Here is a 26,121-nt window from a genome sequence, read left to right as displayed (position 1 = left end):
CTTTTCTGTGTGAGAGAGACACACTCAGCCGACTGAGGAACAATTCTACCAGTCTACTGCAACCTTCCCCTCTTCAACTTCTACAGAGGTGAGTTTAGTCTTCACTGGTCACTGTAAGACCTTTAATTCGGGCCGTGTCTCCATCTCTTGATTTTGTTACATACTACAGCACCTTAACATTTTTTCTAAACGCTAATAAAAGCCTATTTTAATGTGGGGACCTGGGGGCTTATGAAAGTCCTAAATGGAATGTTCCAGTTCCAGCATGAGAACAGAGTGCTGGTTTGAATTGTTATTTATTCCACACCATGATCTGGTTCAGTTTATTCCACACTGTGATCTGGTTCAGTTTATTCCACACTGTGATCTGGTTCAGTTTATTCCACACTGTGATCTGGTTCAGTTTATTCCACACTGTGATCTGGTTCAGTTTATTCCACACTGTGATCTGATTCAGTTTATTCCACACTGTGATCTGGTTCAGTTTATTCCACACTGTGATCTGGTTCAGTTTATTCCACACCGTGATCTGGTTCAGTTTATTCCACACTGTGATCTGGTTCAGTTTATTCCACACCGTGATCTGGTTCAGTTTATTCCACACTGTGATCTGGTTCAGTTTATTCCACACTGTGATCTGGTTCAGTTTATTCCACACCGTGATCTGGTTCAGTTTATTCCACACTGTGATCTGGTTCAGTTTATTCCACACCGTGATCTGGTTCAGTTTATTCCACACCGTGATCTGGTTCAGTTTATTCCACACCGTGATCTGGTTCAGTTTATTCCACACTGTGATCTGGTTCAGTTTATTCCACACTGTGATCTGGTTCAGTTTATTCCACACTGTGATCTGGTTCAGTTTATTCCACACTGTGATCTGGTTCAGTTTATTCCACACTGTGATCTGGTTCAGTTTATTCCACACCGTGATCTGGTTCAGTTTATTCCACACCGTGATCTGGTTCAGTTTATTCCACACCGTGATCTGGTTCAGTTTATTCCACACTGTGATCTGGTTCAGAATCAGGATTATTTGATGCTTCTGCGTCTTTTTCTTTTCCTTTACTTTGGCATTTGGTTGTAAAATGCTGTTATACTATTAATGCAGGAGTCACATTTGCACAAGTGTGTATATTTAATGCATGTACACACCACACTACATACAACTGTATGGGGACATTTTTGTAGTGCAAAGGCATGGCGCAAAGTGGAAAACATGATATAAAGCTGGTTATAATCTGACAGCATGACTACATTTGAAAAATGTCCTCAACAATGTGCTTCATAAAGAGAACTTGATGTATTGCTTAGTTTAAAAAAAAGTTTTAATAATCAGCTCCTTATAACACACATTGTTGAAGAAAAGTTTCAAACTAAATCACACTGAGAGATTATAATGAGGTTCACTGTATTTTTTTGAAAATGTAGCCCTATACAGTATATCTATGGTATAATCCATTGATTTATGGCTGAAAATAGTAATATCCTGAAGCATTTCCACAACAAATAGGCACAGTCCCAAAGAACTATAAAAACCTGCGGTGATGTTGTTTCTACAGAATGCACGTTTGTGTGCACTCTAAATGCACACAAAAATGCTGGGTTGTTTGGTTGACACAAATGCTGTTCGGTTGACATAAACCCCAAACCTGTCTCCTGGACCAGCACAGCACACGCCCATGACATAACGACTCCATTCTCAAATAGGTGTTTGTGCCACAAAGCTGCATGACGTATGCTGTGCCATACTAACATTTTATGAAAACAACCAGTGTATTGAATTATTAAAACTCTTGCATACTCATTTCAATAAAACCCACCCCCCTCCTCCCAACCTATAATAAACAGGCTGTGAAAGTAAAGACCCCCAGGGGGGGTGGTTGGGTGGGGGGATCTTTATCTTAATGCTGCTTTATCAAATCAAATGTTATTTGTCACATGCGCCGAGTACAACCTTACAGTGAAATGCTTACTTACAAGCCCTAAACCAACCATGCAGTTTTAAGAAAAAATACATACAAAAATAATAAATAAAAGTAACAAATAATTAAAGAGCAGCAGTAAAATAACAATAGTGAGGCTGTATGAAAGGGGGTACAGAGTCAATGTGTGGGGGGGGGCACCAGTTAGTAGGTAATTGAGGTAATATGTACATGTAGGTAGAGTTATTAAAGTGACTATGCACAGATAATAACAGAGAGTAGCAGCAGCGTAAATAGTCTGGGTAGCCATTTGATTAGATGTTCAGGAGTCTTATGGCTTGGGGGTAGAAGCTGTTTATAGAAGTCTCTTGGACCTAGACTTGGCGCTCCGGTACAGCTTGCCGTGTGGTAGCAGACAGAACAGTCTATGACTAGGGTGGATGGAGTCTTTGACAATTTTTAGGGTCTTCCTCTGACACCGCCTGGTATAGAGGTCCTGGATGGCTGGAAGCTTGGCCCCAGTGATGTACTGGGCCGTGCGCACTACCCTCTATAGTGTCTTGCAGTTGGAGGCCGAGCAGTTGCCATACCAGGTAGTGATGCAACCAGTCAGGATGCTCTCGATGGTGCAGCTGTAGAACCTTTTGAGGATCTGAGGACCCATGACAAATCTTTTCAGTCTATTGATGGGGAATCAGTTTTGTCGTGCCCACTTCACGGCTGTCTTGGTATGCTTGGACCACGTTAGTTTGTTGGTGATGTGGACACCAAGGAACTTGAAGCTCTCAACCTGCTCCACTACAGCCCCATCAATGAGAATGGGGACGTGCTCGGTCATCTTTTTCCTGTCGTCCACAATCATCTCCTTGTCTTGATGTCGTTGAGGGAGAGGTTGTTGTCTTGGCACCACATGGCCAGATCTCTGACTTCCTCCCTATAGGCTTTCTCGTCATTGTCGGTGATTAGGCCTACCACTGTTGTGTCATCGGCAAACTTAAGGATGGTGTTGGAGTCGTGCCTGGATGTGCAGTCATGAGTGAACAGGGAGTACAGGAGGCCACTGAGCACACACCCCTGTGGGGCCCCCGTGTTGAGGATCAGCGTGGTGGATGTGTTGTCACCTACCCATACCACCTGGGGGCGGCTCGTCAGGAAGTCCAGCATCCAGTTGCAGAGTGAGGTGTTTAGTCCCAGGGTCCTTAGCTTAGTGATGAGCTTTGAGGTCACTATGGTGTTAAACGTTGAGCTGTAGTCAACAAATAGCATTCTCACATAGGTGTTCCTTTTGTCCAGGTGTGAAAGGGCAGTGTGGAGTGCAATAGAGATTGCATCATCTGTGCATGATCGACTTACAGTATGTGTCTAGAGACTTAATTTACTTCCATGGTTTTGATGTTAGTCCCTATTAGATGGAAGCTTATGGCTAAATGGAGTTTGAACTAATCCAACATTAGTAACTTTGCACCACTGCTTGTAGTTTATGATGGGGTCTAATAGCTTGTAGTTTATGATGGGGTCTAATAGCTTGTAGTTTATGATGGGGTCGAATAGCTTGTAGTTTATGATAGGGTCTAATAGCTTGTAGTTTATGATGGGGTCTAATAGCTTGTAGTTTATGATGGGGTCTAATAGCTTGTAGTTTATGATGGGGTCTAATAGCTTGTAGTTTATGATGGGGTCTAATAGCTTGTAGTTTATGATGGGGTCTAATAGCTTGTTGTTTTATGATGGGGTCTAATAGCTTGTAGTTTATGATGGGGTCGGTCTAATAGCTTGTAGTTTATGATGGGGTCTAATAGCTTGTAGTTTATGATGGGGTCGGTCTAATAGCTTGTAGTATATGATGGGGTCTAATAGCTTGTTGTTTTATGATGGGGTCTAATAGCTTGTAGTTTATGATGGGGTCTAATAGCTTGTAGTTTATGATGGGGTCTAATAGCTTGTTGTTTTATGATGGGGTCTAATAGCTTGTAGTTTATGATGGGGTCTAATAGCTTGTTGTTTTATGATGGGGTCTAATAGCTTGTAGTTTATGATGGGGTCTAATAGCTTGTTGTTTTATGATGGGGTCTAATAGCTTGTTGTTTTATGATGGGGTCTAATAGCTTGTAGCTTATGATGGGGTCTAATAGCTTGTTGTTTTATGATGGGGTCTAATAGCTTGTTTTATGATGGGGTCTAATAGCTTGTTGTTTTATGATGGGGTCTAATAGCTTGTAGTTTATGATGGGGTCTAATAGCTTGTTGTTTTATGATGGGGTCTAATAGCTTGTAGTTTATGATGGGGTCTAATAGCTTGTAGTTTATGATGGGGTCTAATAGCTTGTTGTTTTATGATGGGGTCTAATAGCTTGTTGTTTTATGATGGGGTCTAATAGCTTGTTGTTTTATGATGGGGTCTAATAGCTTGTTGTTTTATGATGGGGTCTAATAGCTTGTAGTTTATGATGGGGTCTAATAGCTTGTTGTTTTATGATGGGGTCTAATAGCTTGTAGTTTATGATGGGGTCTAATAGCTTGTTGTTTTATGATGGGGTCTAATAGCTTGTAGTTTATGATGGGGTCTAATAGCTTGTTGTTTTATGATGGGGTCTAATAGCTTGTAGTTTATGATGGGGTCTAATAGCTTGTTGTTTTATGATGGGGTCTAATAGCTTGTTTTATGATGGGGTCTAATAGCTTGTTGTTTTATGATGGGGTCTAATAGCTTGTAGTTTATGATGGGGTCTAATAGCTTGTTGTTTTATGATGGGGTCTAATAGCTTGTAGTTTATGATGGGGTCTAATAGCTTGTAGTTTATGATGGGGTCTAATAGCTTGTTGTTTTATGATGGGGTCTAATAGCTTGTTGTTTTATGATGGGGTCTAATAGCTTGTTGTTTTATGATGGGGTCTAATAGCTTGTAGTTTATGATGGGGTCTAATAGCTTGTTGTTTTATGATGGGGTCTAATAGCTTGTTGTTTTATGACTGCTGGACCTGCGCTAAATGCAAAGCCCATTTCGTGAACTGCCAGGTTTGGACTTGGATACAGAGTATATAGTTTGTTCATTTATATTATAACCGCCTACTTACTCTTATTACCTCCTACTTTTAAATCTGTTCCATAATATTACTTCAGTTTACCACAAATACTGGCATATTTTTATTGGTGCATAGTCTTTTTCACTACATGCCCAAATGATCAAAATGACCCACCACAAATGGAATGTTTTGACTTTTTTTTAAATGAATCCAACATGTTGATTCTAAACAAAGAAATGTGATGACATCACTGTTGTCACCCCCAGCTGACACAAAATCAGGGATGATTCAAGTTTAGAATTCCTTGATGGTTAACAACCATTCTTTCGATTTAATTTCTTCAGCTGAACTGCACAGTTTAATGGCACTCAGAATAACACAACGCCAAAACAAACAACACAAAAATGTTTGACTTTGCCAACCGCTTTTTGGAATTGCGCCCTCGTTTTATTTATACAGCACATAAATAAACAACAAGACAAAAACAAACACAGGCTCCTCTCAGTCAAACCACAAAGCATTTCATACCTAAGTTTGCTGATCTAGTCACTGATATGCAAATAATTTATATATATATATATATATATATATATATATATATATACACATGTGGCTTGTGTTAAAGTTTGCGTGTGTCTCATCCAGCTCCGTACTCACGTTCACTACTGCTGCCATAACTCAATGTGAAACAGATGGTTGTCGGAACAGTTAATCCCTTGGCATCCACAGTACAACTGTCCTCTCAAAGGGTTAGCTGAATATGAATGGAGTTGTCAGTGATATGCTACCATGGATGGAATTCAGGACCGGTGTTCATTAAGCATCTCAGATTGCTGATCTGGGATCAGATCCCCTCCTGCCCATTTAATATTATTCTTTATGAACTTCTGAACTGTTCTGCGGTGTATTATAACATTATCACTCTGTCTGTCTGCCCGTATGTCTGTCTGCCTGTCTACCTGTCCTTCTGCCTGTCTGTCTGTCCGTCCATCTGAATGTGTCCCAGGCCTGTGAGGTGACATTTCAGCGCTAGTACCATGTCTAACCTGGAGCCCGCAGCCCAGTCACCACCCCAGGTGTCCCACCGCGGCCGCAGCGCCGCCCCCATCGCCAGCTCCAATGCAGAGGGGGAGGAGGTGCCTGAGTTCGATTCCTTCGGCATAATTGGACCCCGAGGACCTCCTCCACTCAGGGGTGAGGAGGAGAATGAGCTTGTGTGTGTGTGTGTGTGTGTGTGTGTGTGTGTGTGTACACGTGTGTGTGTGTGAGGAGGATAAGGAGGCACTGTGTGTGTGCCCCCTCGGATGTGTGCTGTTCTAAAACAAATACTACAGTATAGCCACCTAGCAATTTTATGAAGTTTGCTTTAGCTAGCCCAGATAGGAGATTGGGAGATTGGGGACCTAACTAGCTACCAAGAAGACATTTCAGGCTATCGATCAAGTTAGAGCAGCTAGCTTGTTTAACTATCTTAGCTGGCATGCATGCTGGCAAGGTTGGTAGACTTTAGAAAAGCAAGCAATAAATAAATGTACTGAACAAGACTCACATTCCTTTCAATATTTTACCCAGATTTTAGCAGAGATGCAGAAAACCCTTTTCTTTTTTATATATTATATATATATTTTAAAATAACCAGCAGTAAGGAGGACACAGACAGCACAAGAGGTATGCATAGATATGCTGAAATATATACATATTATTTACTTAAAATTAAGCATAACGATTATGGCTCTAGATTGTTTCATGTGTTTGAAAAATGCAAAATTCTCAAATTTATGGACGTGGGGGGGCATAGCCCCACATTCGGACCACTTCGAACAATACTTCCCACTCTTAATGTGGGGTTTTAATTTGAGTAAATTTGCTACTGCAAGAAAATAATCCTGCAGCAACAGGAAATGTGAATTATGTGGATTATAAGTAATTGACATTTTGGAAATTACAAACTTTCAGAAGCCTTTTTAAATCTCAAATACACTTCAATCGATTACAGGCTTAACTGAATGACAACAAAGATTGAATAGTTTGGGGTATGGCCTCGTCTCACAGGAATGCTCCTTGGAGCCAGATAATAATGATAGGTTGCCCTATGCAGGTGAATCAACATGAACACTCCCATATAAATACCTGCTATGCTTATGAGGTAACATTATAAACGCTACCACATTTGACATTTCCCACATTGCATCCTGCGTCTGTGTTTCTACTGTATCCCATATAGCCATAAATGTAGGGCCCAGAGTTTTCCATGACCACCTAACTTGACCAGGATAAACTCAGGGCCCAAGTTATGATGACAAAAGTCAGTAATTCCAGTCTTCTTCAAGTCTCTCCTCATCCCTTATACACTTATATATTCTCTCCCTCTCTCTCCCACCCTCCCCTCTCTCTCTCACTCTCTCCTGCCCTCTCTCCCACCCTCCCCTCTCTCTCTCTCTCTCTCCTGCCCTCTCTCCCACCCTCCCCTCTCTCTCTCTCTCTCTCTCTCTCTCTCTCTCCTGCCCTCTCTCCCGCCCGCCCTCTCTATCCCGCCCCCCTCTCTCTCTCCCGCCCCCCTCTATCTCTCCCTCCCGTGCCCTCTCTCTCTCCCTCTCCCCATTTCTCTCTCTCCTGCCCCCCCCCTCTCTCTCCCCCGCTCTCCCGCCCCCTCTCTCTCCCCATCCCCTCTCTCCCGCCCCCTCTATCTCTCTCTCTCACCCGCTCTCCCGCTCCTCTCTCCCTCTCACCCGCTCTCCTGCCCCTCTCTCCCGCCCCCTCGCTCTCACTCCCGCCACCTCTCTCCCGCTCTCCTGCGCCCTTTCTCTCTCTCTCTCGCCCATCTTTCTCTCTCTTTCCCATCTCTCTCTCACTCTCCCTCTCTCGCTCCCTCCAGAGTTCTTGGACATCTGGGACGTGAACATGCTGCGGAGGCCAGATGAGGTCAATACGCCACAGCACAGCACACACCTGTATGCCAGTGACCACCTCATCATCCGTAGGGGCCAGGAGTTCCAGCTCAAGGTGACCTTTGACCGTCCTTACAAACCCTCCGATGATCAGTTTGCTGTGGAGTTCGTCATTGGTGAGATAAATAAACCCCCACCTAAAAAGCTTCCCAGAATCAAAAACATCTCACTCTGTATGCATAGTTACTAGTTTAGAAGCGGTTCAAAAGTAATGTCATGGAATAAATATACACTGTTAAATGTTCCTGCAGTTTTTAATCTAACAGCTTGAAACATAATCAAACTAAGGAGGGATTCAACAGTGTGCATGTAGTACTGTATTTACCTTTCTTTCTTGAATCAGTGGTTAGGTCTACCATAGCTCTCGTCCAGGGTTTACCGTAGCTCTAGTCCAGGGTGTTACCATAGCTCTCGTGCAGGGTTTACCGTAGCTCTCGTCCAGGGTTTACCGTAGCTCTAGTCCAGGGTGTTACCATAGCTCTCGTCCAGGGTTTACCGTAGCTCTAGTCCAGGGTGTTACCATAGCTCTAGCCCAGGGTGTTACCATAGCTCTCGTCCAGGGTTTACCGTAGCTCTAGTCCAGGGTGTTACCATAGCTCTAGCCCAGGGTGTTACCGTAGCTCTAGTCCAGGGTAATACCCTAGCTCTAGTCCAGGGTGTTACCATGTCTCTAGTACCACATCTCTAGTCCAGGGTGTTAACATAGCTTAATGCGAAGGCTCGGTGTAAGGTGAAGTTGCTGATCTGGGGTCAGTTTTGCATACTCCCCACTAATGGTTAAAGGTCCAATGGGTAACAATGAAGTGCCATACTATGATTGTTTTCAATTAAAATGGTAAAAAAATAATACAAAATAGCTTCTCAGCAAAGAGTAATTTCTCAAACAAGAATTTTGCTAGAACTGTCTGGGAGTGGTCTGAGTGGGGAGGGGAAAACTGAAAATGAGCTGTTATTGGTAGAGAGGTTTGGAAAGCCAAAACCCCATCCCAGCAAAACAGGCAGAAATGTAAAACATTTTCAAACAGTTCTTACACTAAAAGGACATTATCATAATTTTCACAATTTCACAGTATTATTCCAACCTCATAGCATAAAATGCAATAAAATCTAGTTTTTGACTGCATTGGGCCTTTAAGGTTACAATTGGGGAAGGGGGAGCTAATCCTAGATGAAACTTCACCCCCGGAGCGGAAGTCTCAGTGTTAGCAAGCTAGCAAGACATGTCATTCCTCTTGTTCCACCAATCCACCAGGGGGCAGTCCCCAGTACAGTAAGGGCACCTACATCCCCGTGTCTGTGGCCAAGGACCGCCAGAGCCCGTGGGCTGGCCGGGTTGTGGACAGCACCGACAACGTAGTCACAGTGGGCATCACCCCCGCGCCAGACTGCATTGTGGGAAAGTGGCGCACGTACGTGGCGGTGGTGACGCCCTACGGAATCCGCAGGACCAGGAGGGACGAGAGTCGAGACCTCTACGTTCTCTTCAACGCCTGGGCAACAGGTCTGTGATCGACACTGACTGATGACAGCTATTTTGAATTTTGAATTCCATTCTAAAGTTCTGTTTTCCTTCCATCAGGTGATTCTGTGTTCCTGGATGATGCCGATGAGAGGGAGGAGTGTGTTCTCAACGAGGTGGGGGTCATCTACCACGGGGCATATGACGACATGTCCGAGCGGCCCTGGAACTTTGGTCAGGTACACATCATTTTACATTGTTTGGACAATCATTTCAAAACACAATTTCATAGTGTATGTCTGTTAATAAAGCCCAAGAAGCCATGCTGTGTTGTGAATATAGTCACAGATAAATTGGGTTGGTTGGCCCGACGGGCAACAGAGAATTCCCACACATGTTCCACACAAGATGTTTTCCACGCATGTATTACTTTGAATACAAAGACTGACCATAAAATCCTCAGACGCATATTTACAAGTTAATCCTCAATTTTAAACGTTGCTTGTTGCAGTTTGACTATGGGGTGCTGGATGCCTGTCTGTTCATCATGGATAAAGCTGCCATGCCCATCACCAACCGGGGCGACGCCATCAAAGTAGCCCGGAAGGCCTCCGCCATGGTGAGGGTTACGTGGTTACCACCAGTCAATACAATACAGTCAATACAGAGAACCCATTCAGATAACATTACAACCTTTTCACATAGTACAAGTAAAACTCAAAGGAGAAATTAAAAAGCCACATTAGAAGACAGATTTGAACAGAAGAGAGATTTTACAGAAGAGAGATTTGTACAGAAGAGAGATTTGTACGGAAGAGAGAGTTGTACAGAACAGAGATTTTACAGAAGACAGATTTGTACAGAAGACAGATTTGTACTTACAACTCAATGTAGGCATGTAAAAGGCTGCAGTTGCATCCAAAATGCCACTCTTAGCATATAGTGCACTACTTTTGACATGGCCCATAAGGCTCTGGTCAAACTAATGCACTATAAAGGGAATTGGGTGGCATTTCAGACTCAAACTACAGCATATTTACCTCTCTTTCTCCCAGCTGAACTCTCATGACGACGATGGGGTGCTGGTGGGGAACTGGAGTGGTGATTACACCTACGGAGTGGCACCCACCTCCTGGACAGGAAGCACTGAGATCCTCCTCAACTACTCCAGCAGCAAGACACCCGTCTGCTACGCCCAGTGCTGGGTCTATGCTGCCGTCTTCAACACCTGTGAGACTCGCAACACCACCGTTCATCCCCCAGTACAGTGTTTTCCAAGACATTCATACTAAGGTATCCTGGTCCTGGGGACCCAAAAGCGGTGCACATTTTTGGTTTTGCAACTAGCACTAATACACCTGATTCTAATCAAAGGCTTGATGATGAGATGATTAGTGGAATCAGCTGTTTTAGTACTCGATCAAAAACTAAAATGTCCACCCCTTTGGGTCCCCAGGACCAGGATTTGGAGACATTGCCTTAGTATGAATGGCTATACCACCCATTATTAGAGAATGAAGAGTGTTAGAATAGGGTTGGGGTTCAGTAGCAGTCTACGGTTTGGAGTGACAAGCTGCTGCTGTTTAGTTTATTGTAACAAACATAATTGAAATAACTTATTCCCCTCTTTGATGTGCAGAATTCCTTATATTTCTTTTCTATTTGCTGATGAAATCATTTCCCTTCCCTTCCCACTCTCCAGTCCTGCGCTGTCTGGGCATCCCCGCCAGGGTTGTCACCAACTTCTTCTCTGCCCACGACAACGACGGCAACCTGAAGACTGATGTTATCCTGGATGAGAATGGCAGAATTGACAAGCACCGCACCAAGGACTCCATCTGGTAGAACTGATTCAGAGTGACAGACGACAATTGAAATCATTTGACAATCAGTGTTATTGAATGTAACATCATATTCTGTGTAACAATTGATCGTTTGGAAAATAATCTTGATTTTTTAATGCTGGTAACCCGTTGTATAAAAGCAATAATACACTTGAGGCCATGTGTTATGGCATTTTATCATGGCTGTGGTGGTCTAGCTGCTGCTTTTGCAACAGCTAATGGGGATCCCAATAAAATAACATAGCCTCGTGGCTATGACCACATCACAGTCATGATAAAATGTCATAACACACCGCCTCATGTGTTATTGCTTAATTAAGTAGTTCATTACCACGTTTCTGCGCTGAACTAGCTTGAATATTTGCTTAATGAACACTACAACTCCCTTCAGCCAGCATCCCACGTAGTTCAACTTTTTTTTTGTGAACTATTGTAAATGGAAGAAAGTAACCCTCCCAAAAAACAACATTTTGGTGAATCGCTCAACACTACTTCATTTGGTAGAACTGATTCAATGCCAGACAATGCTTGAAATCACCTTCTGATTTGAATTGACCATTTAAAAACACAATTAATCCACAGGACTACATACACTGCATTTAGAGTACATACACTGCATTTAAAGACTACATGCACTGCGTTTAAAGAGTACATACACTACGTTTAAAGAGTACATACACTGCATTTAGAGTACATACACTGCATTTAAAGACTACATACACTGCGTTTAAAGGCTACATACACTGCGTTTAAAGAGTACATACACTACATTTAGAGTACATACACTGCATTTAGAGTACATACACTGCATTTAGAGTACATACACTGCATTTAAAGACTACATACACTGTGTTTAAAGAGTACATACACTACATTTAGAGTACATACACTACATTTAGAGTACATACACTACATTTAGAGTACATACACTGCATTTAGAGTACATACACTGCATTTAAAGACTACATACACTGCATTTAAAGACTACATACACTGCGTTTAAAGAGTACATACACTACGTTTAAAGAGTACATACACTGCATTTAGAGTACATACACTGCATTTAAGGACTACATGCACTGCATTTAAAGGCTACATACACTGCATTTACAATCATTGGATGTTACAGTGAAATGATGGGATGGTTATGTTGCCATAGGAACTACCATTGCTGGAACGAGTGCTACATGAGCAGGCCGGACCTTCCTCAAGGGTTTGGGGGCTGGCAGGCTGTGGATGCTACACCCCAGGAGACCAGCGATGGTGAGATGCGCACACACACACATGCGCGTGTACACTTTTACTGATCTTGCTGACCATGTTTAAGATGTAGTAACTATGTTATACTGTACTAATACGTATTTGTAATAAAATACCTAATGTGTCTTTCCATAGGGATGTACAGGTGTGGTCCTGCATCTGTCCAGGCCATCAAACACGGACAGATCTGCTTCCCGTTCGACGCACCATTCCTGTTTGCTGAGGTAAAGACTGCAACGACGAGCCATCCTAGTGGAGCAGGGCACTAACTGCACAGGACAGTATACAAAATGTTACAACCCTTACTGACCACTTACCAAGAAAGCTAATTTAAAGTTTGAATTAGTGAACTGTTAGTCTAACAGTGAATATACAGTAACTATACATATTTGGGGGGTTATTACTATGGTAATATATATATATACAGTGGGGCAAAAAAGTATTTAGTCAGCCACCAATTGTGCAAGTTCTCCCACTTAAAAAGATGAAAGATGCCTGTAATTTTCATCATAGGTACACTTCAACTATGACAGACAAAATGAGAAAAAAAATCCAGAAAATCACATTGTAGGATTTTTAATGAATGTATTTGCAAATTATGGTGGAAAATAAGTATTTGGGGAGTTTCTCACATTCTTCTCTGCAGATCCTCTCAAGCTCTGTCAGGTTGGATGGTGAGGCCTCTGGCTGGGCCACTCAAGGACATTCAGAGACTTCTCCCGAAGCCACTCCTGCATTGTCTTGGCTGTGTGCTTAGGGTCGTTGTCCTGTTGGAAGGTGAACCTTTGCCCCGGTCTGAGGTCCTGAGCAAGTTTTCATCAAGGATCTCTCTGTACTTTGCTCCAATCATCTTTCCCTCGATCCTGTCTCCCAGTCCCTGCCGTTTGAATTTAGATTTTTTTAAAATTGAACCTTTATTTAACTAGGCAAGTCAGTTAAGAACAAAGTCTTATTTTACAATGATGGCCTACCCCGGGCCAAACCTACCCCTAACCTGGACAACACTGGGCCAATTGTGCACCACCCCACAGCATGATGCTGCCACCACCATGCTTCACCGTAGGGATGGTGTCATGTTTCCTCCAGAAGTGACGCTTGGCATTCAGGCCAAATAGTTCAATCTTGGTTTCCCATGGTCTGAGAAGTCATTTAGGTGCCTTTTGGCAAACTCCAAACATACTGTCATGTTCCTTTTACTGAGGAGTGGCTTTCGTCTGGCCATTCTACCGTAAGGCCTGATTGATGGAGTGATGCAGAGATGGTTGTCCTTCTGGAAGGTTCTCCCATCTCCACAGAAGAACTCTGGAGCTTTGTCAAAGTGACCATCGGGTTCTTGGTCACCTCCCTGACCAATGCCCTTCTTCCCCGATTGCTGAGTTTGGCCAGGCGGCCAGCTCTAGGAGTCATGGTGGTTCCAGCTCTAGGAGTCATGGAGGCCACTGTGTTCTTGGGGACATTCAATGCTTCAGAAACGTTTTGGTACCCTTCCCCAGATCAGTGCCTCGACACAATACTGTCTCAGAGCTCTAAGGACAATTCCTTTTACCTCATGGCTTGGTTTTTGCTCTGACATGAACTGTCAAATGTGGGACCTTATATAAACAGGTGTGTACCTTTCCAAATCATGTCCAATCAATTGAATTTACCACAGGTGAACTCTATCAAAAGTTGTAGAAACATCTCAAGGATAATCGATGGAAACAGGATGCACCTGAGCATGTACATGTGATATTTCAGGTTTTTCTTTTTTTGCATAAAAATCTAAAACCTGTTTTTGCTTCGTCATTATGGGGTATTCTGTGTAGATTGATGAGGGGAAAAATATTTAATAGATTTTAGAATAACAAAACATAACAAAATGTGGAAAAGGGGGTCTGAATACTTTCCGAATGCACTGTATATTACCATACATTACGTTATTACAATAATGACTAAATATGTGACCAAATATATGACTAATTGACTAATGACTGGTTTTACATGATGAACGTGTTCCATTCTTCCTGTTTTGTAGGTGAACAGTGATGTGGTGTTCTACTCACGGAACCCCAGAGACGGAACTCTGGATCCGGTCAAGGTCAACAGCAGCCATGTTGGCAGGATGGTGGTGACCAAAGTGCCCGGCCAGGATGCTCGCCGTGACATCACTGATCAGTACAAGTTCCCTGAGGGTAGGAGAGGAGGGGTGGAGGGGTGGAGGGATGGAGGGAGAGTCACAGAGCAAACATTTAAAGGGACGGTTTCCCAGACACAGATTAAGCCTATAGTCCTGGACTAAAAGGCATGTTCGATCAGAACTAGGCTTTGTCTAGGTCCGGGATACCTGCGCAAAAAAGTGTCAGTCTTTGTCAGTTCCTGCTAACTCCCGTGTCATAAAAAGTATTAACACCCTGCCATATCTGACTTTCCATCACGGGAATCTTACCCCCGTGGTGGTTAATTTCTTTACTATCAAATGAGGAGAGACAAACTTATCACACAAGTCAGAGTTATACTTAAACTAAATCTTTATTTACTTATTAATAAGGGAACAAGTCAATACAACGCACACATATAATGTTAATCGATTGAGTGCTATACATTACCAACGGCTGGTCGATGAATCATTCGTTGAGAGCCCCGAGACAAATGTACAAAGGTCTTTTATAGCCAAGATACACGCTCTTCAGGCTACATGACGAACAACAGATGTATGGAATGGATCACAAGGTTAAAATTTGTATGAAAGATACTTATAATTCACAGCTTCCCAGCTGCTGCAAAAACAGTTCTCATTGTGTAGAGAGCAAGGTCTGGCCCTGGAGTCATCTCTCCTTGTTACCTTATAGAACAGAAACATTAACTCATGCTCTGGAATGCGGTATCACCCAAAGACATCGTAAATCTTACAGACTCCCCTCCTCAGTAGAACACACACAGATCAGTGTTCTAACAACCCCTATTCTGCTGCATAAAACAACCATTTGATGCAATAACAGCATTATAACATAATCTTGTAATTTCTGTTCTGACACCCACTAAAGAAGGTAACAAAATGGAAAAACAAGGGGTTTTGTCTATTTGCAAATGGGGTACCACCACTCTAGAAACTTCTGTGAGAGGCCTTATACTCTCTCCCTCTCATCACATCAACAGGTAGTCCCGAGGAGCGCACGGTGCTGGAGAAGGCAGAGGAGTACGGCTGTCATCGTGAGAAGGCCACCCCTCCGGAGGCTGACGTGGAGCTAGACATGCCCCTGATGGAGGTGAGGGTGGGGGATGACTTTGAGCTGAAGCTGGAGTTCAACAACACGAGTGACCAGGCACGTACCGTGGACGTGTACGTCAGTGGCAATGTGGTGTATTACACTGGAGTCACCAGCTCTGAGTTCCTCTTCAAAACACCTAGAGTGATTCTGGATCCCAAGAAAGGTAGGCGGGTTGAGGGAGGAGGAGGGGCTGAGGAGGGTGTGTGTATGTCCGTATGTGTTAACCGCTCTAGGGGGTGTGGGACGCTACCGTTCCACCTGGCCAACATCCAGTGAAATTGCAGAGCGCCAAATTCAAAAACAGAAATACTCATTATAAAAATTCATAAAACATAGAAGTGTTATACATTGGTTTAAAGATGAACTTCTTGTTAATCCAAACACGGTGTCAGATTTCAAAAAGTCTTTACGGCGAAAGCATACCATGTGATTATCTGAGAACAGCGCCCAGCAGACAAATCATTACAAACAGTTACCAGCCAAGTAGAGGAGTTACACAAGTCAGAAATAGTGATAAAATGAATCACTTACCTTTGATGATCTTCATATGTTTGCACTCACATGACTCCCATTTACTCAATAAATGTTCATTTTGTATGATAAAGTCCCTCTTTATATCCAAAAACCTCAGTTTTGTTCACGCATTTTGTTCAGTAATCCACAGGCTCAAAGGCAGTCACAACAGACAGACGAAAAATCCGAAAAGTATCAGTAAAGTTCATAGAAACATGTCAAATGATATTTATAATCAATCCTCAGGTTGTTTTTAGTCATAATAGTCAATAACATTTCAACCGGACAATAGCTTCGTCAATATTAAAGGAAAACAAGAAAAAAACAAGAAAGGCGGGACACTGCAGTGTCCACTCATTCAAAGTGGTTTTACACCCTCACCCTTTTTCAGAATACAAGCCTGAAACAATTTCTAAAGACTGTTGACATCTAGTGGAAGCCATAGGAAGTGCAATTTGAGTCCTAAGTCAATGGATTCTGTAATGGCATTCAATAGAAAACTACAAACATAAGAAAATCCCACCCCCTGGATGGATTTTTCTCAGGTTTTCGCCTGCCATATCAGTTCTGTTATACTCACAGACATTATTTAACCTTTTGTGACTAGGGGGCAGTATTTTCATTTTTGGAAAAATAACGTTCCCGTAGTAAACGGGATATTTTGTCAGGACAAGATGCTAGAATATGCATATACAGTAATTGACAGCTTAGGATAGAAAACAATATAAAGTTTCCAAAACTGTAAAAATATTGTCTGTGAGTACAACAGAACTGATATTGCAGGCGAAAGCCTGAGAAAAATACAATCCGGAAGTGACTCATGTTTTGAAAGCTCTGCGTTCCAATCCTTCCCTATTGAGCAGTGAATGGGCTATCAACCAGATTACTTTTTCTCCGTATTCTCCAAGGTGTCTACAGCATTGTGACGTAGTTTTACGCATTTATGTTGAAGAATACCCGTAAGCGGCTCACCTGATGGCTCTCAGAGTGATTCTTGCGTAAAATACAGAGGTAGCCATTATTCCAATCGGTCCTACTGAAAAACCAATTGTCCCGGTGGATATATTATCGAATAGATATTTGAAAAACACCTTGAGGATTGATTATAAACAACGTTTGCCATGTTTCTGTCGATATTATGGAGCTAATTTGGAATATTTTTTGGCGTTTTCGTGACTGCAATTTCCAGTCGATTTCTCAGCCAAACGTGAACAACAAACGGAGCTATTTCGCCTACAAAAATAATATTTTTGGAAAAAAGGAACATTGGCTATCTAACTGGGAGTCTCGTGAGTGAAAACATCCAAAGCTCATCAAAGGTAAACGATTTAATATGATTGCTTTTCTGATTTCCGTGACCAAGTTACCTGCTGCTAGCTGGACAAAATGCTATGCAAGGCTATCGATAAACTTACACAAATGCTTGTCTAGCTTTGGCTGTAAAGCATATTTTGAAAAACTGAGATGACCGGGTGATTAACAAAAGGCTAAGCTGTGTCTCAATATATTTCACTTGTGATTTTCATGAATAGGAATATTTTCTAGGAATATTTATGTCCGCGTTATGCTAATTAGTGTCAGTCGATGATTACGCTCCCGGACCCGGGATAGGGAGTCATTAGAGGTTAACCGTTTTGGAAAATGTAGAGTGTTTTCTATCCAAATCTACAAATATATCTAATTATATGCATATCCTAACTTCTGGGCCTGAGTAGCAGGCAGTTTACTTTGGGCACGCTTTACATCCGGAGGTGAAAATAGTGGCCCCTACCCTAGTGAGGTTAAGGGGTGCATGTAAGATCAACATTCTCTACTAGCAGCACGCTAGTTGCTCTACAATATTTCTTAAGCAGGTGCCCCAGAAAATACATGAAAATGAAAATAAAACTCATGGAGACAAAGCATATCCTAAGTAATCTCTGTGTTTTCCCAGCTGAGAAGCAGGTGATGGAGGTGCGTTCCCAGGACTACATGAGAAAGCTGGTGGAGCAGGCCAACCTCCACTTCATCGCCACCGGGAAGGTCAAGGAGACCGGCCAGATCATCACCAGCATGAGGGTCGTCACCCTACACACCCCCAAACTCTCTGTAGAGGTAGGTCATATAATGCTACATTCCCCAAACTCTCTAGAGGTAGGTCATATAATGCTACATACCCCAAACTCTCTGTAGAGGTAGGTCATATAATGCTACATACCCCAAACTCTCTGTAGAGGTAGGTCATATCATGCTACATACCCCAAACTCTCTAGAGGTAGGTCATATAATGCTACATACCCCAAGCTCTCTGTAGAGGTAGGTAATTTAATGCTACATGGAGCAGGCCAACCTCCACTTCATCGCCACCGGGAAGGTCAAGGAGACCGGCCAGATCATCACCAGCATGAGGGTCGTCACCATACACACCCCCAAATTCTCTGTAGAGGTAGGTCATATAATGCTACATTCCCCAAACTCTCTAGAGGTAGATCATATAATGCTACATACCCCAAACTCTCTGTAGAGGTAGGTAATTTAATGCTACATACCCCAAACTCTCTGTAGAGGTAGGTAATTTAATGCTACATACCCCAAACTCTCTGTAGAGGTAGGTCATATAATGCTACATACCCCAAACACACTGTAGAGGTAGGTCATTTAATGCTACATACCCCAAACGCTCTGTAGAGATAGGTCATTTAATGCTACATACCCCAAGCTCTCTGTAGAGGTAGGTCATTTAATGCTACATACCCCAAACTCTTTAGAGATAGGTCATTTAATGCTACATACCCCAAACGCTCTGTAGAGGTAGGTCATTTAATGCTACATACCCCAAACTCTTTAGAGATAGGTAATATAATGCTACATACGTCAAACTCTCATTCCAACCAATGTTCAACAATTAATTTATATTGGATTAAATTACATTCAATAAAGAAAACGTATTAATCCACATAGGGGACATTTTTGCTGACAGTCATCTGAGGCTGAGAATTTTTTGTTGTGACCTGACCTGGTTTGATGGACTTTTTCCTGGTCTGGTCACCTGGTGGTAACTTTGTGAACATCGTGGAAAGCACAAAATGAATCAATTTGTACTGTATATAAAGTACACTGGATTTTACAAATATGCTGCATTTCTCGATCCTGGCTGGGTCTTCACGGCTAGGGTCAGGACCGTTCTAAACTGTCATCCGCCTGCCTGTAGGTGTCTGGTCTGGCTAAGGTGAGTGAGGAGATGGTGGTGACCGTGGAGTTCACAAACCCATTCAAGTTTAATCTGGAGGATGTGTATGTTCGTGTGGAGGGGCCAGGAGTCATGCCACCCAAGTATAAACATTACAGGTGAGCAGTGTATGTGTGTGTGTGTGTGTGTGTGTGTGTGTGTGTGTGGGTGTGTGTGTGTGTGTGTGTGTGTGTGTGTGTGTGTGTGTGTGTGTGTGTGTGTGTGTGTGTGTGTGTGTGTGTGTGTGTATCAAATCAAACTTTATTTGTCACATGCGCTGAATACAACAAGTGTAGACCTTACCGTGAAATGCTTAGGTGGTGTACAGAGGCCCATTATCCGCAACCATCAGTCCTGTGTTCCAATGGCACGTTGTGTTGGCTAATCCAAGTTTATCATTTTACAAGGTTAATTGATCATTAGAAAAACCTTTTGCAATTATGTTAGCACAACTGAAAACTGTTGTCCTGATTAAAGAAACAATAAAATTGACCTTCTTTAGACTAGTTGAGTATCTGGAGCATCAGCGTTTGTTCGATTACAGGCTCAAAATGGCCCGAAACAGAGACCTTTTGTCTGAAACTCGTCAGTCTATTCTTGTTCTGAGAATTGAAGGCTATTCCATGCGAAGAATTGCCAAGAAACTGAAGATCTCGTACAACGCTGTGTACTACGCTCTTCACAGAACAGCACAAACTGACTCTAACCAGAATAGAAAGAGGAGTGGGAGGCCCTGGTGCACAGCTGAGCAAGAGGACAAGTACATTAGAGTGTCTAGTTTGAGAAACAGATGCCTCACAAGTCCTCAACTGGCAGCTTCATTACATAGTCCCCGCAAAACACCAGTCTCAACGTCAACAGTGAAGAGGTGACTCCGGGATGCTGGCCTTCTAGGCAGAGTTGCATAGAAAAAGCCATATCTCAGACTGGCCAATAAAAAGAAAAGATTAAGATGGGCAAAATAACACAGACACTGGACAGAGGTTCTCTGCCTAGAAGGCCAGTATCCCGGAGTCGCCTCTTCACTGTTGACGTTGAGGCTTGGCCCCACAGCACTACCCTCTGTAGCATTTTACGGTCAGATGCTGAGCAGTTGCCATACCAGGCAGTAATGCATGGATCTGGGGACCCATGCCAAATATTTTCAGTCTCGTGAGAAGAAAAAGGTTTTGTGCCCTCTTCACAATTGTCTTGCTGTGTTTGGACCATGATAGTTCATTGGTGACACAAACTAGTTCGTTGACACCAAGGAACTTGAAACTCTTGACCCGCTCCACTACAGCCCCGTTGATGTTAAGGGGGGGCCTGTTGGGCCACCTTTTCCTATAGTCCACGATCAGCTCCTTCGTCTTGCTCACATTGAGGGAGAGGTTGTTGTCCTGGCACCACATTGCCAGTTCTCTGACCTTCTCCCTATAGGCTGTCTCATCGTTGTCGGTGATCAGGCCTACCACTGTTGTGTCATCAGCAAACTTAATGATGGTGTTGGAGTCATGTTTGGCCATGCAGTCGTGGGTGAACAGGGAGAACAGGAGGGTACTAAGCATACACCCCTGAGGGGCCCCAGTGTTGAGGATCAATGTGGCAGATGTGTTGTTGCCTACCCTTACCACCTGGAGGCGGCCGATCAGGAAGTCCAGGATCCAGTTGCAGAGGGAGGTGTTTAGTCCCAGGGTCCTTAGCTTACGTGGGTGTGTGTATGTGTGCGCTTGTGTGGGATTGCACTCATGTACTGTATGTATGTTTCTATTCCAGTCTGATCACGGCAGGCTCGTCCCTAACGTGGACCGAGGGTGTCACCCCCCGTAGGGCGGGGCCAACTAAGCTGATGGCCAGTCTGGACTGTGCTGCCCTCAGACAGGTGTACGGACAGGCCCAGCTCACCGTCAAGCCCTGAGCAACACAGGAGACAACACATCTACAGCTCTGTTACAGCCTTGTTACAGCCCAACTAGCAACAATTTAGAGATTAGCGGCTCTATTCAATCCGCATCTCGGAAATTCAGCTTTACTGCGTGATTAAAATTTAAAGGCAATGTTACCCTTTTAGTGGAGTCTGCAATCACGTTAAACGCTGCATGTCGGCTCAATCGGAAATGACCTTATCGCGGAATCTATATCGCTTCAGCAATACAGATTGAATAGAGCTCTAGGGTTGAATTGTTGCTTTTGTTAACTTTAGTACACTGATCATGTAGCTTCACAAAATATATATATTTTCTAACTCTGCAACATTTACTGTAATTCAATGCAGTTGTTTTGTTTTCACATGACTTCTATAGCTTTCAAGTAAAAGACAACTACATCATACATGTAGCTACTATAACCCATTTACCAACAGTTTAGAGATGGGGTTGCTTTGTTGTTAAATATTAGTGAATGCATCTATGGTCATGTTGTTTCACAAAATAGAACTACAGTATGTAATGCAATGACGTTAAGGACAAGTTAAGTGTCATTGTTTTGTTTTTACTTTTGACTTCTAGCACAACATGTTTTATATCACCCAAATAAAATAATACACGATGGTTTGGAAATATTCTGTGCACTTCTATCTGTAAAACAGTGATGTACACATGTAAATGAAGCAACAAAGTGATTCATCATAGTGTAAAGTGAAGTTTTATGATGGGAGGCAAAGTGAAAGATCCTTTACAAACTCTAGCAACTAGAAAAACTAAATGAACAATAGCTGGAGGGAGGCCCTTTCCATCATTCTGGATCAACTCAGTGATTAATAATTTTATGACATGACGTTTCATTTGCACTTAACTCCAAAAGGAAAGCGGAACAATGCTACAAGAAAGGAAGTAACAGACTGGATGAATGAATTGCGGGGCATGAACTCAGTAGACCAAGCAAAGGCTCTTATGGAGAAGAAATTATGCTTTGATAACTTTAGTCATGAACACAAGTTATGTTTGAAAGAGACATTGAGTTTAAAAAGGAATAATTTTTCCACATTCACAATCCATGGTGGACAATTACCGTAAAACTTAAATTACTAGCCCAGGCATTTATTTGAAGTTTTACGGTACAAATTGTGTAGTATTCCCCTCTACATGATGATGACCATTTTGTGTAAATGTTTTAATGCTCACCCTAAAGTGTTCTGGGTACATGATGAACAGACTATAATTACTTTTCAGTAAGGGTGAATTTTATTTGATATTGTCACGGCTCTTGTCGGAATGAGGATCGGACCAAAGCGCAGCGTGGTAAGTGTTTATGATATTTTATTTCTCAAAAAACACTTGAACAAAATAACAAAGTGAAAAACCGAAACAGTTCTGTCAGGTGCAGACACACTAAACAGAAACTAACTACCCACAAAACACAGGTGGGAAAAAAGGCTGCCTAAGTCTGATTCCCAATCAGAGACAATGATAGACAGCTGCCTCTGATTGGGAACCACACTCGGCCAAAAACAAAGAAATAGAAAACAAAGAAATAAAGAACCTAGAATGCCCACCCTAGTCACACCCTGGCCTAACCAAAATAGAGAATAAAAGCCTCTCTATGGCCAGGGCGTGACAGTACCCCCTCAAAGGTGCGGACTCCGGCCGCAAAACCTGACTCTAAAGGGGAGGGACCGGGTGGGCATCTCTTCACGGCAGCGGCTCCGGTGCGGGGTGTAGACCCCCCTCCACCCGCATATCCCTCCTTTTTGGTGGCGGCCCTGGTGCATGGACCTTCACAAGAGGAATCCGGACCGCCGTCACCGGGGGCTCCAGACCGGGGACCGTTGCCGGGGGCTCTGGACCGGGGACCGTCGCCGGAGGCTCTGGACTCACCAGGCTAGGGAGACACACAGGAGGCCTGGTCCGTGGAGCATTCACAGGACTCACCAACCTGGGGAGACACATAGGAGGCCTGGTCCGTGGGGCAGGCACAGGACTCACCGGGCTGGAGAGACACACTGGAGGCCTGGTCCGTGGGGCAGGCACAGGACTCACCGGGCTGGAGAGACACACTGGAGGCCTGGTTCGTGGAGTAGGCACAGGACTCACCAGGCTGGAGAGACACACTGGAGGCCTGGTTCGTGGAGCATTCACAGGACTCACCAACCTGGGGAGACACATAGGAGGCCTGGTCCGTGGGGCAGGCACAGGACTCACCGGGCTGGAGAGACACACTGGAGGCCTGGTCCGTGGGGCAGGCACAGGACTCACCGGGCTGGAGAGACACACTGGAGGCCTGGTTCGTGGAGTAGGCACAGGACTCACCAGGCTAGAGAGACACACTGGAGGCCTGGTTCGTGGAGCATTCACAGGACTCACCAACCTGGGGAGACACATAGGAGGCCTGGTCCGTGGGGCAGGCACAGGACTCACCGGGCTGGAGAGACACACTGGAGGCCTGGTCCGTGGGGCAGGCACAGGACTCACCGGGCTGGAGAGACACACTGGAGGCCTGGTTCGTGGAGTAGGCACAGGACTCACCAGGCTGGAGAGACACACTGGAGGCCTGGTTCGTGGAGCAAGCACAACCCATCCTGGGTGGATACCCCCTTCAATCCAGCAAGTGTCGAGGCACCAGCACAGGATGCACTGGGCTGTGAAAGCACACTGAGGTCTGGAACTTAGAGCTAGCACAACCCCTCCTGGCTGAATCACCACTTTAGCCCGGCACATTCGAGGCGCTGGCACAGTTCGCACTGGGCTGTGCAAGCGCACTGGAGACACCTTGCGCAGAGCCAGCGCAGGATATCCTGGTCCGAGAAGGCGCACTGGAGACCAGGAGTACTGAGCCGGCACCACACTTCCTGGCTGGATACCCCTCTTTATGCGGCAGGTACGGACAGCATGTACTGCATGCACCGGGCTGTGACTGTGCACTGAAGGCACAGTGCATAAAACCGGAAAACATGGCACTCGTGTGCCCCTCCCAATTTTTTGGGGGGGGGGTTGGGTCTCGTGCTCCCGTCTCTGCCGTAACTCCTGATCTCTCCACTCCTCTCTATATGCCTCCGCCTGTTTCCATGGCAGGCTTTTGTCGCCTGCCATGATCTTCTCCCATGTCCACAATATCCTAAATTCCCTTCTCTCCCGTGCCCAGTTTCCCTTCTCCTCCTGGCCACACTGCTTGGTCCTTTTGTGGTGGGTAGTTCTGTCATGGCTCTCGTCGGAATGAGGATCGGACCAAAGCACAGCGTGGTAAGTGTTCATGATATTTTATTTCTCAAAAAACACTCGAACAAAATAACAAAGTGAAAAACCGAAACAGTTCTGTCAGGTGCAGACACACTAAACAAACAAACTACCCACAAAACACAGGTGGGAAAAAGGCTGCCTAAGTCTGATTCCCAATCAGAGACAACGATAGACAGCTGTCTCTGATTGGGAACGACACTCATCCAAAAACAAAGAAATAGAAAACAAAGAAATAAAGAATCTAGAATGCCCACCCTAGTCACACCCTGGCCTAACCAAAATAGAGAATAAAAGCCTCTCTATGGCCAGGGCGTGACAGATATAGCACAATTTATTTTCAAACCCTGGGATAGCAGAAATCTATTGTTTGTATAATGTTGTAACATGGTGAAAATTCCCAGTTACTGGTAGAGGTTTTTTTGTATTTTCATTTGTGTTGAATGTGTTCTGTGATTGAAAATGTTTGTCTGCCTGCTTCCAGGTAACGAGATGATTGAGCACACCTGTGCCCCTCTAAAAAAGGACCGCATAATGTCAGATCAAGAAGCGGTAGCGGCTAGACCCCAAGCTGCCACAGTGGTTGCAGTATTGGTGCGTTGTTGTTGTATTGTTGATGACAACCTTTGGTAAGCTATATTCATGTGGCAGCTGAGAGCCCAACAAGCTAAAGCACAACCTATTGACTTGTTTGTATTTTAATATGTATATTCAAGGGGAACATTTGTCTAGCACATTTGTTTACAGTGTCGCTTAGTGTAACTAACTATTGCAGCCCTATGTGGTACCTCGCTGTCCACAGTTTGCTGTGCTATTCACCTGTAACCATTGTGTGTCTTCGGCACGGTGTAATATGCCCTACCTTATTATTTTTTATAAAGTGTATCCTCCTAACTAGATTGTATTTAACCAAGCTGCAACATACTGGCAGGTAGCGTTGGGGCAGTAACGGCAAGGTTGCTGGTTCAAATCCCAGAGCTGGCAAGGTGGACAAATCTGACGTTTTGCCCTTGAGCAAGGCAATTAACCCCCAACAACAACTGCACCGATGATGTTGATTTAAGGCAGGCCCCCGCACCTCTCTGAATCAGTTGGGTTGGGTTAAATGTGGAAGACACATTTCGGTTGAATGCATTCAGTTGTGCAACTGACTAGGATCGTTGCCGAGGACCGTGGATTTTCACCTGAGGAACTGGACCATGGAACGATCGTCAGAGGCTCCGGACCATGGATCGTCGCCGGAGGAACCAGGCCGTGGATCGTTGAGGCTCCAGACTGCCGACCGCCGACGGAGGTTACGGACTGTGGACCGTCTCAGGAGGTTCTGGACTGTGGACCGTCTCAGGAGGTTCCGGACTGTGAAACGTCGCTGGAAGCTCTGGATTGGAACTGTCACCGGAAGCTCTGGACTGTGGAGGCTCACTGGAGGCCTGATGCGTGGGACCGGTACAGGTGGCACCGGGCTGATGACACGCACCTCAGGGCGAGTGCGTGTTATAATATAATTCAATTATAATTGAAGAACATTGCTAGGTATGCGTG

The 26,121-nt window shown here is 44.0% G+C and overlaps 1 protein-coding gene across 1 annotated transcript; it reads left to right on the top strand.

The window, feature by feature from the left end:
• Positions 1 to 21,922, top strand: LOC139417122 (coagulation factor XIII A chain-like). Its single transcript, XM_071166366.1, has 15 exons — positions 1 to 88; positions 5,956 to 6,143; positions 7,825 to 8,013; positions 9,150 to 9,398; positions 9,477 to 9,595; positions 9,868 to 9,975; positions 10,412 to 10,586; positions 11,059 to 11,197; positions 12,360 to 12,463; positions 12,596 to 12,684; positions 14,475 to 14,631; positions 15,596 to 15,871; positions 18,155 to 18,315; positions 19,412 to 19,548; positions 21,185 to 21,922. Exons 2-15 carry the CDS (start codon positions 5,987 to 5,989, stop codon positions 21,324 to 21,326), a joined length of 2,202 nt encoding a protein of 733 aa, XP_071022467.1. The 5' UTR covers positions 1 to 88; positions 5,956 to 5,986; the 3' UTR covers positions 21,327 to 21,922.
• Positions 21,923 to 26,121: the final 4,199 nt, after the last annotated feature.

Source organism: Oncorhynchus clarkii, chromosome 9 (genome assembly GCF_045791955.1).
Source record: "Oncorhynchus clarkii lewisi isolate Uvic-CL-2024 chromosome 9, UVic_Ocla_1.0, whole genome shotgun sequence".
NCBI lineage: Eukaryota > Metazoa > Chordata > Actinopteri > Salmoniformes > Salmonidae > Oncorhynchus > Oncorhynchus clarkii.
This window is presented reverse-complemented; position numbering and strand designations above follow the sequence as displayed.

Excerpts from the sequence above, each read along its gene's own strand:
- LOC139417122 (XM_071166366.1), top strand. The coding sequence starts at position 5,987 with ATGTCTAACCTGGAGCCCGCAGCCCAGTCACCACCCCAGGTGTCCCAC. Across the intron at positions 9,596-9,867 it reads GGCCCTGGAACTTTGGTCAG|TTTGACTATGGGGTGCTGGA; the intron begins GTACACATCATT and ends TGCTTGTTGCAG. Across the intron at positions 18,316-19,411 it reads CCCCCAAACTCTCTGTAGAG|GTGTCTGGTCTGGCTAAGGT; the intron begins GTAGGTCATATA and ends GCCTGCCTGTAG.